We start from the raw sequence: 11,085 nt of genomic DNA, 5'->3' as shown, positions 1-11,085 counted from the left end.
CTTTAAAACTACTTTCTTTATTTAAAGTAAATTATTAAATTTAAAAATTGTTAAGATTCTCTTATTTGACTCAATATCTTGTCTTTAATGAATCAGAAATAAATAAACAGATTGTCCTTAAATTGTTATACAGTTATGATATGAGAATGTCAAAGTTGATGCTTACTGTTTACATTATATTTTTATTTTACAAATCATAAAAAGTTTTCTTTAATCAAAATTGTGTTCACCTCATAAATATACTTTAACTGCTACAAATTTTTAAGTCCTGGCTACCAAAGCTGTGGAGTTGGCTAATACGTATGAAGGAATTTATCGTTTGGGACATAACATTTACAAAAAAGTGTCAAATCTAAGTACAATTGTTTGGAAGCAAATATTATTCGCACTGCAAATCATTACATCAAATTTAATCATAGATATCAATGTCAGAAAAGTAAAAAAGAATAAATTCATGTATAAAGCTGACAGCAACAATCTCCTCATCATTACACGTATATAAAAAGAAAATGCTTAAAACTCATAAATTGTGTAGTTACTTAAAATAAAGGTTCTAAAAACTAAACAATAAGGTACAAAACCCTGCTGCATTATAGAATATTGTGTCCTCATACTTGGCAAAGACACCATAAATTATTTGCTATAATTTTATAAAAATAATTAAAAAGCTATACCCTACTACACCCACAACAAAACTTTATCCTAAAAAGGAAATAAAAAAGTAAGAAATAAATATGTGTTTCAGGAAGTCCGAATAAAAAGAGAATGATAATACACAAAATTTTTTAAAGCAGCTAAATTTATTCACACCTCATGTTCACTCATGCGTTTTTTAAATCGTATGTCGCAAGTGAAACATGCGCGAATTACTATTCGAAGATTTATTTTCGCGAGAAAATTTGAAACCCGACTTGGCGAATGTAAGATTGGCGAATTTCAAAATACGGTGCCAAAGAAGTGCCCGGGAGTCGACAATGTGTAAAGTCGCAGCCGGGACTTTGGAAAAGTGACCTTATATGCGGGGTGACCTTATATGCGGATGATCTTATATCGAGGTCTGACTGTATATATATATATATCACAATAAAGACAAAGAGGAATAAAAGAAAAGAGAGATTACCGTCATGGGGGGGCTACTTTGTGCAAATTCGAATTTGGCACTTTTCAAGTGTTGCTATTCAGTATTATGTTTTTTTTCTCTTTAAAAATGTGTGGAGTTTGACGATAGAAGTCTCCTCTATTACTACAAACATTTTTTCGAATTTTAAAACAATCTCAGAGTGTGTTTTGTTTATCCAATGTCTACAACTTTCCGAGAACGTCGGATGTCGAAAAGTGTGCTTGGAAACTTTAGGTGTGAAATGCAAAGACGTTGATAAAACAATTGTCGTAAGTGCAAAATTTTTTATTTATATATTAATAAACAATTATATCTTGTTAGCGATAAAAAATTTTGAAAATTAATAACAAATAAACGGAAAATGAAAAAAAATGCACTGTGGGGCTACTTTGTGCAAAGTTTCATTCGTTTTTTTTTCGTCAGAAAAATGGTCAGACGTCAAAAAAAAAAACCTGGAACGCGAAACTACCGTGATTACACTTTAGAAAAGCTGCAACAATGTCTGCAAGCAGTTGCTGGTGGTATGTCAATTGCAGAAGCTTCTCGGAAGTACAAAATCCACAGAAATACTATCTCTAATAAAATTCACAAGAAACACGTGAAACGTACTGTTAAACTATTATTTTTCTTCTACAAAGATTTTTCAATGAATTAATCAAACGATTTAACTCATAAAAATATATTTTATAGGGCATCAGGTGATTTTGACAGAAACTGAAGAGCAAGTTCTGTCATGTTCATTCAAGCATGTTATGTTCAAATTTATCAATATTATAAATGTTAATGAGTATGAAATAATTATTATTTTTGAAATTTCATCTATTTCAATGTTCAAAAATGTATATGGTTTCCTTTTGTTTAAACTCAAATGATTTCAAATAAACATTCTTTTCAAGAAAAAATTCTTTATAAAAAATGTTTTTTTAACGCTGAAAATTATTTTCAAACTAATATCTTTACATATCTTGATGCTTTTGCTATTAAAAATGTCAACAATTAACTTTTTTAACAATTTTATATCAATATTTTACTAAAAACATGATTATTAAACTGAATTCCTATCGCTGCACAAAGTAACCCCTGTTAGGGGCTACTTTGTGCAAGGTATGTTTTGACTTATTATTTGTAAATATTACGTACAAATAATGCCAATATTGATCAAATTCACTCGTCTGAGTTCAGTTATGAATATAATATCGATACATTTTACTAAAGTTTGAATTAACATAGTTTTTTTACATGTCAAAGTTCAAAAACTGCGAAATCCTGCACAAAGTAGCCCCACATGACGGTAACGAGAAATTTTTAAAAAAAATAATGATACTTATTATTTACAAGTAAGTACGCAAAAAACGCATAAAGTAAGTTAAAATACAAAAAAGGAAGGCATGGAAAAAGTATATATTTTTTTTAAATTGAAGAAGAAAGGTTTTTAATAAATAAGATATTTAAGAAATATTCAAAAATTTCAAAATAAATTAAAAGCCGGCTCACACGATTATAATTGCAAAATACAGTGCTTTCCAATATTGTATTAATATAACAGGAGCAAAAATTATCAAAAAATAGTGTGAAGAGCACCAAAAGAACTTTGAAAATAGAATATACTCAACAAAAAAAAGCAAAATAAATGATATCAGGCCAAAAAAAGAAAAGGAAAATTCAAGAAAATACAGAATAAAACACAAAATGTAATATATAAAGCGAGTAGCAAATTCAAATGCACTTAAACTTACCTGCCTCTATATGCATGAAAATAGAAATATGCAAACTGAAATATGAAAGTATTAAAATAGAAGAGTAAATAGAGGGTAGTGGGGTCAATCTATGAACTGACTGAACTTCCTTACTGAAGTACAGAAGCGAGTTTGATTTGTTAGTTTCCTTGGATTTGCCCAAAACTCGATGTGTAATTAATTGTATTATACTGGATAATTCTAAGTTTAGAACTTGTAAAGTGAAATTTTAATCATGAAATTTTAACATTGATGATTTTACGGAAATAATTAATTGAAAAAATTAATTAATTGAAAAAATTAATTAATTAATTAATTGAAATAATTAATTGAAAATAAATGCATTTAAAAATGAATTTTAAAAATATTAAGTATTAGAAGATTTTTATTTGTCGGAATTGGATTCGTTCTTGGTACAAATATAAATTTAGTTGCAGATATTCTTAATAAATTTATTAATAATTATATATAATTAACTTAATGCTTTTATATGGAGCTTAATGTAAAAAATAATTAAATCATCAATAAATCTAAAATCAAAGTTAATATTAAGAACATAATTTAATTTCATATTAGGGCTAAAATAGGTTTGCTAAAAGAGATGAAAAATTAAATCCTTGTGATGTTCCACCTATTTAAACAAAAATTATGTTTTGCATAGCAAACATAATTATTAAGGAGAGAAATATTCATTAGAATCTCTCAATAATAAAAATCTCAATTAAGGATATTTTTATAATCATACTAATACTAAAAGTTTTAGTTTCGAAATTGGAATGCTATTGAAGAGATCTTGGGGATCAAAAGTCGCAAAAGAATTAATTTTATTTTGCTTAATAAATTCTAATTGTGATGCCACAATTGGCATTGCATATTTATTTGCAATCCTTTTAAATATCTTTCATTATTTAAGCTGATTATTATTAATAGAATTACATTTAAAATAAATCAAAGACTCAATCTTTTAAAAGGAACATAAAATTCTTATCTTTTTGATCAGTGCAACGGATACTTTTTATTTCATTACTAATGCAGACTTATTAATTCACTGTCGCCTCTAATCGAAAACAAAAATCTATAAATAACTTTTATTCTAATTTCTAACCGCAAAAATGATTCAGTTGCATGGTTGTAATAATTCTCATAAATTTGTTGGCGACTCGTGATCGCCAAGGTATTATTTTAAACCCAATATTGATATGCTGGTTGGCTTTGTTTTAGCTATGTTATAATTTATTAAATCGCCAATCTTGGATCTCCTACCCATGCTTCTGTGTCCGTTGGGAACAAATTACAGGCACTTTTTAATTTGGCTTTTGATTAGGCAGGTCGTGGGGATTTGTCTCCCATGGCCTGTCCTTATTACTATTATTATGCAAAATTTATTCAACTGAAATTCTTATGGATAATATGTATATTTGGTACCTCGAGCTCTGCAAGTATATAAAATAAAAGCTTTTTAATTATTCTGATCCGGTTCAAGTATTATTTTCATCATCTTCTGTTTTCATCATCACAATCTTCAATTTGTCAGTATTCTTCAACTTGGCCCACTATACCATACAAACTCCAACCACCCCTGATATACCATCGCAATGAAATGGAACCCTGACTCCTTCATCATAAAATGGTGCCTAGTTACAAGGAGCGAAATTGGGTTATAAACGCAAAGCTTAAAAATCATCGGATCTTCAATTCTTCATTCTTTTAATCTTTACGGCTACTTCATACTACAGGAAAATGCTTAACGGTGAATTTGCAATGCTGCGAAAACTTATGGAGCTGGATGAACCTTGACCCTGGAATGGTTTCTTTAGATGTTCGACATTCCCCCCTCCTACGCTGCTCGAAAGAAATATCTACTTCAATTTCTCCTTAACTTTCGGAGTTAATTTATGATTTATCATAAAGAAGAAACTAAATTTGTGTTTCATATCAACTCTCGTCTTTGCTTTTGGAATTGATTTCGTTTTCATGGAATTTCATCGAACATTCTTCAGTTACGTATCCTTACATTTATTTATATTTTATGTTTGCAACATTTAATTGAATTTAAATTTTTGTATGACAAATTGATAGAGCATTTGACTTAAGAATTTTTTAAAAGTTGAAAATAATAACAAATTTTTAATTTTATTTAGTTACAATCTGTAATTTATCCAGTTAAGCAGCATATCTGATCTTATTAGCCTTTTGGTGAAGTTTATACAGTTGAAGAATTTATTGAAAATTGAATTATTGTTGGAATTAACTTGAATTCTGAAGCGAATATAATTTTGTTTATGTTTTTATTTCAGTGATAAGGATTTGCAATTAATTAATATACAAAAGAAATGATATGTAAAATCAATTTTTCCATATTTTATTTTCTATAAATTAATCGAGTGTTATTTTACTTGAAACATATTTTATTAATGAACACTAACGATGTTTTCAGTTATTTTAAAGAATGTTTATTTATTCTCAGAAATAACATTTAAGAGTTCTTATTATCCATGTGGATTATTCTAATAAATGATATTTGAATTAAGATTTTAAATTGCCTATAACTCGTGAATTAAACTATTTTAATGTCTGAACTGAACGATGTAAATATACTTTGGTTTTCAAGAAAATTTTGTTTGGTAAATTAGAAGGAATGTTTTCAGACTTTCTTGCGCTTTCTTTTTGTGGATGCTACGGGAGCTTTGGTGTATGTTGCATCTGAAATGACCGGTAAGCAAACTTAGTTAATTTGAGAAATCTCTTGCATTCTTATTACAGACAATTTCTTCAAAACGTAACTAGAAATGATTATAGCGTTGGTTAGGTGTAATTTGCATGTGAAGTTTCTTTAGGTATCTTGTATTTACAGATCGTGAGGTGTTTGTCATTCTACTTATGTAAAAATTTATTTTCAAAGGTTAATTTCTGCAATCAAATTTTGCTATATAATTAAGAATAACAGAACTTAAAATATTCATATCATATATTGGTTCTTAAAAAGAATTTAAATTTTGTATGATTTAATTGGTCATTTTATCATTATTTATGTTACCGTTAATATTTTGGGTTGATTATTATCAAGAATTGCAATATTACAATTAAAAGAAATTGATTTTATACTGTTTGCCATAAATTGATATACTATATATATATATTTCAAGTGCATATTTAAAATTATTGTTGTTTATTTACAAATGTTATTAAACTAAACCAGAAATGTATTTTAAATAATACTAATAATAATAGCGATATATTTTACAAACCCTTATGCACACTTAAATTTTACAATTAAAATTAGCTTCAAGCTAATTAAGTTCCTTTGAAGTACTCATACATATCATTAATTAACTCTATATTTTTTTGAAATGTTGCAAATTTCAAATAAGATAACAATACTTAAATATGGAATATTGACGTCTACACAAAATCACAATAGGGAATAACATGATATTAAAGTGTATTATAAGGATTAAGCTATCCCAAAGTGATTCTTAATCAGTACTTATAGTAGTGTAACATAATTTCACCCAGATTTTTTTAAGAATTATGAAATAAAATAATAAACACACAATTACACACTTTTGTTATCTTATGAAACCATGTTAGTCTCATATTCCAATCCTTTAGAAATTGGGTTGGTATGAGTGTTTAAAAATTAGAGATTTCTGCCTCTATATTTTTTTTTCTTTAATTAAAAATTTCATTAACTGTCTCATTATTGCTGTTGTTTTGCATGGTGACATCTGTGCGGAATGATTTATGGTGATTTTCTTTACTTAGGTGCCAGGTAATTAAACTTCATTAAGTGACATAGAGATATTATTATAATAAAATGAACATTGTCAAAAACAGAATACCATTCATTTTCCTTTTCACAGAAAACGAACCAATAGATGGCGCCACGAGATTAAGAACTCTCTAAGAACAATAGTTTTTAGTTAGTTTAATTTTGTTACTGTCGTTGGAGACATCATGTTGTTATTGTAGTTTTTAGTGCTGTTAATTATACACATGTTAACCATTCGAAGGAGTCTCTTATTGAGTTTGTGGTCACTCATTTGATTTTATTTAGGTACTTTCCGACCCGGGTAGAAGAACAAGGTAAGAATCTTATTATTTGATACCTGTTCTATTGAAGTAGATAAAGAAAATTGTTATCTTTTTCAACCTGGCATCCCAGGCGGCACTATCGGTTCGTATTTTAATAAAATAAGAACTATTATTATAAATTATAAAAATAAAGGGACACTAGAACTGAAAATACTGTGAATAATAATAGCTCTAAAATGACCACAAACATTGAGCTCCTTAAAAAGAAACGCACTACGTTAAGAACATCAGTTACTAAGCTAATTTCAAAGATAGAATCAGAAATTCAAAAAAACGAAATAACTGATGAAGAAACTGAAATTGATCTAATTATTGAACAATTAAATGATAAATTCGAGTCTCTCAAAACAGTTGATTCTGAATTAGAAAATCTGTTTAAACCTGAGGATTTAGATAAAGAATTAGAAACTGCAGAAGAATACCGTGAAAAGATAGTAACGTGGAGATTTAAAGCTAATAAATATTTGCGTAATTTGAATCAAAAGAAAAATATTCGGGAACCTCTCAATTTTCCCCAACATATAGCTCCTACTACTAATCGCGAAGTGGAAGTAGAAACGAAACCAGAAATGCTGAATATAAAATTACCGAAGATAGTAATCCCGAAATTTTCGGGAAATATAAGTGATTGGCTCACTTTCTGGAACTCTTTCGAAACATCGATACATAAGAACAAATCGTTAGATGATGTCAGTAAATTTAACTATTTAAAAGCTCATCTATGTGGAACAGCTTTAGAAACGATAGGAGGTTTTGCTATTTCCTCAGAAAATTATGTTAAAGCTATTGATTTGCTAGAACAGCGCTTCGGAAGAAAAGAAACATTGATAAACAACCACATGAGTCAATTATTAGAAATTACCCCTTTAAAGCGTTCTGGTGATGTAAAAAATTTTCGGCAATTATTTGATAAAATACAAATCCATATAAGAAGTTTAGAATCGTTAGGTATTTCGTCAGATACTTTTAGTACTTTATTATCCCCCGTAATACTTAAGTCAATCCCAAACGATTTATTATTTGAATTTAATAAAGAATTCGGAGAAAAATATTCTTTAACTGTTTTGATTAATTTTTTGAATAAGCAGTTGATAGCTAAAGAAAAGACTGATTTAATGAGAGTGAAAGAAAAACAAAATTCGCCGCCGAATATTAATGAAGTTAGTTGGCGTCACCACAAAAGGGGGGAGCGGGAAGTGAAATATGATGGCGAAAGAAATCCTACTGCCAATGAATTATTTGTTTATGATTCTACATCTAAAGCAAGGTCGTGTCCGTTTTGCGGTGAGTTAAATTGTTCTGGTTTAAATTGTGAATATGGAAAAGTTTATCTTTAGATAAAAGAAAATCGATTTTATTAAAAAAGGGCATTTGTTTTAGATGTCTTGGGAAAAATCACATGAGCTCAATGTGCAGGGCAAAGGTTAAATGCTCTCATTGCAATAAAAGACACGTTGAAATTATGTGTTTTCAGGATAATAAATATTCAAAAAATGAAAAACCAGAAATAATAGAAAATACCACATTTTCGACTAATAACTGTTCGCGGGAAGTTTATCTTCAAACTTTAACAGTATGCATTAAAGAAAATAATTTGAAACACTTAATAAGGGTAATAATCGATCAAGGTAGTCAGAGATCATATGTCACGAAATTTGTTGCGGGAAAAATGGGTTTAAAAGGGTTCGGGAAAGAATCCGTGAATCATGGATTATTCGGTGGAATTGAACATACTGAAATGCATCAAAAATATTGTCTAAACTTATCAAAATGTTGATGGAAGCTATAATTGTGAGTTAGAGGTTTTAGATGAGAAAAAGATTTGTGCTTTACCCAAAATGAATGATGCATATTGTTTAAACGAATTAAAAGATCTGGGTATTTATATTAGTGATACGATGATTAATGATAGATCCTGTTTATATGAAAGAGATTCTGGCGAGATTCATTTGCTCATTAGAGCTGACTACGCTGGAAAGATATTGACGGGAAAAGTAAAACACCTTAAGGGAGATTTGGTTGCTGTACACACTTTGTTAGGGTGGACAGTAATGGGTAAATATGAGGTAGAGGGAACATCTACAACTAGCTCAATGTTAGTATTGTCATTGCATGTAAATAATGCAAAAATTGAAGATCTCTGGAATTTAGATACCTTGGGTATTAAAGATAGTAGTGAAAAACGCTCTAAAACACAGACCCAAGAACTTGCTTTGAAACATTTCAGAGAAACTGTTAGTAGAGACAGTACGGGCAGATATACGGTTAATTTACCCTGGTTAGATGGTCACCTCCTTTACCCGATAATGAAGAGTTGACTTATAAAAGACTAAAATACACAGTTAAATCCCTTAAATTAGCGAATCGGTTAAATGATTATCAAGAGGTTTTTAACCAATGGGAAAAAGAAGGTATAATAGAGCAAGTTAATGAGGGTAATGATTATTCTAAAAGCTTTGGAATACATTATTTGCCACATAGGGCAATTTTTAAAGATAATTCAACCACTAAAGTACGTCCTGTTTTTGACGGATCAGCTAAAACCAAAAACTCCGTATCAATAAATGAATGCATAGAAAAGGGCCCAAATCTCATAGAAATTATCCCAGCTGTATTAAATAGGTTTAGATGGGGAAAGATCGGAGTAATATCGGATGTCAAACAGGCATTTTTACAAATACCTCTTAACGAATCTGATAGGGATTGTTTACGATTCATGTGGTTGAAAGACGGAGATCCTCAAAAGATAATTACATATAGACATTGTAGAGTAGTATTCGGAATATCATGTAGCCTCTTCTTACTTGCGGCTGTTCTGAATCATGTATTAGATCAGGTAGAAGAGCCATTGAAAAGTCTTGCAGTGAAGATCAAAGATTCTATGTATGTTGATAATTGCATTGCAAGTGTAGACTCAGTTTCAGAATTGGAACATTTTAGATCTGAATCTCAGAGAATTCTGAAAGCTGCTAAATTTGATTTACGTGGCTGGGAAAATAACAACCTACTTGAAATGAACGAATTTGTGCAAGATAATCCCAACTGTGAAAGGGAAGTGTCAGTATTAGGCCTAAAATGGGACAAGCAAAATGACACTTTATCCTGTGAGCTGGTTAAAGAAGAAAACAATAGTGAACCAGTTACCAAGAGAAAAATCCTATCTATGGCACACCAGCTGTTCGATCCTATAGGGTTCACTTGTCCTATAACGTTGATCCCGAAACTTCTTCTATAAGAATGCTGGAAGATTGGAATTTCTTGGGATTCAAAATTGCCCGACGAAATAATTAAGAGATTCGAAAAATGGAAAGAAGAATTAAAAGAATTGAGCAACTTCAAAATTCCTCGTAGACTTTCAAACTTAAATCTTTCTAAACCAAGCTTAACACTTCATATCTTTTGTGACGCTTCCATGGTGGCATATGCGACTTGCATCTTTTTGAGGGCGGAAAGGGATGGAAAAGTCACTTGCCAACTTATTCAAGCAAGATCTAGAGTTGCCCCATTGAAAAAAGTGTCGATACCAAGATTAGAATTACTTGCATGTAACATTGGAGCTAGATTGGCTGATACAGTAAAAAAGGATTTAAGATTGGAAGATATTGAAACATTTATTTGGAGCGACTCCATGGACGCACTTTATTGGATAAGGAAAGAAGGCCCTTGGACGATTTTCGTATCCAATCGAGTTGACGAAATTAGAAGACTTTCAAAAGCTAGTGACTGGAAGTTTGTTCCGGGAACCCAAAATCCAGCGGATTTGCCTTCAAGAGGTTGCACAGTTAAAACCCTATTGAAGAGACAATGGCACGAAGGAACATCTTGGCTTAAAGAATCAAGAGAAAACTGGCCTAATTTTGATCTAGTTCCTGATGAAAAAATAGTGTATGCCGAGAAGAAGAAAATCATTGTATCATCTTTAAATATGAAAGATGACGAATTTTACAACAACATATCATCCTACAAGAAAATAATCAGAATTACAGGCTGGATATATAGATTTTTTGAAAATTCCAGAGCAAGCAGTAAGAAAACAGGAAAATTATCTGTAGAAGAGCTAATTAAAGCTGAACTCAAAATCTTGAAAAGGGTTCAAGAAGACTCATTCCAAGGCGAAAAATTGAAGAGTCTGAA

The 11,085-nt window shown here is 29.9% G+C and overlaps 2 protein-coding genes across 2 annotated transcripts; both read left to right on the top strand.

Moving 5' to 3' along the window:
• The first annotated feature begins 7,127 nt into the window (after nt 1-7,127).
• Nucleotides 7,128-8,288, top strand: LOC122271517 (uncharacterized). Its single transcript, XM_071186223.1, has one exon. It carries the CDS (start codon nt 7,128-7,130, stop codon nt 8,286-8,288), a length of 1,161 nt encoding a protein of 386 aa, XP_071042324.1.
• Nucleotides 8,289-8,789: 501 nt separating this feature from the next.
• Nucleotides 8,790-10,186, top strand: LOC122271519 (uncharacterized). The gene is made up of 2 exons (XM_043053095.2): nt 8,790-9,198; nt 9,312-10,186. Exons 1-2 carry the CDS (start codon nt 8,790-8,792, stop codon nt 10,184-10,186), a joined length of 1,284 nt encoding a protein of 427 aa, XP_042909029.2.
• The last annotated feature ends 899 nt before the right edge of the window (nt 10,187-11,085 follow it).

This window comes from Parasteatoda tepidariorum, chromosome 1 (genome assembly GCF_043381705.1).
Source record: "Parasteatoda tepidariorum isolate YZ-2023 chromosome 1, CAS_Ptep_4.0, whole genome shotgun sequence".
Classification (NCBI taxonomy): Eukaryota; Metazoa; Arthropoda; class Arachnida; order Araneae; family Theridiidae; genus Parasteatoda; species Parasteatoda tepidariorum.
The sequence above is the reverse complement of the archived record's forward strand: the minus strand, read 5'-3'. Positions and strand labels throughout refer to the sequence as shown.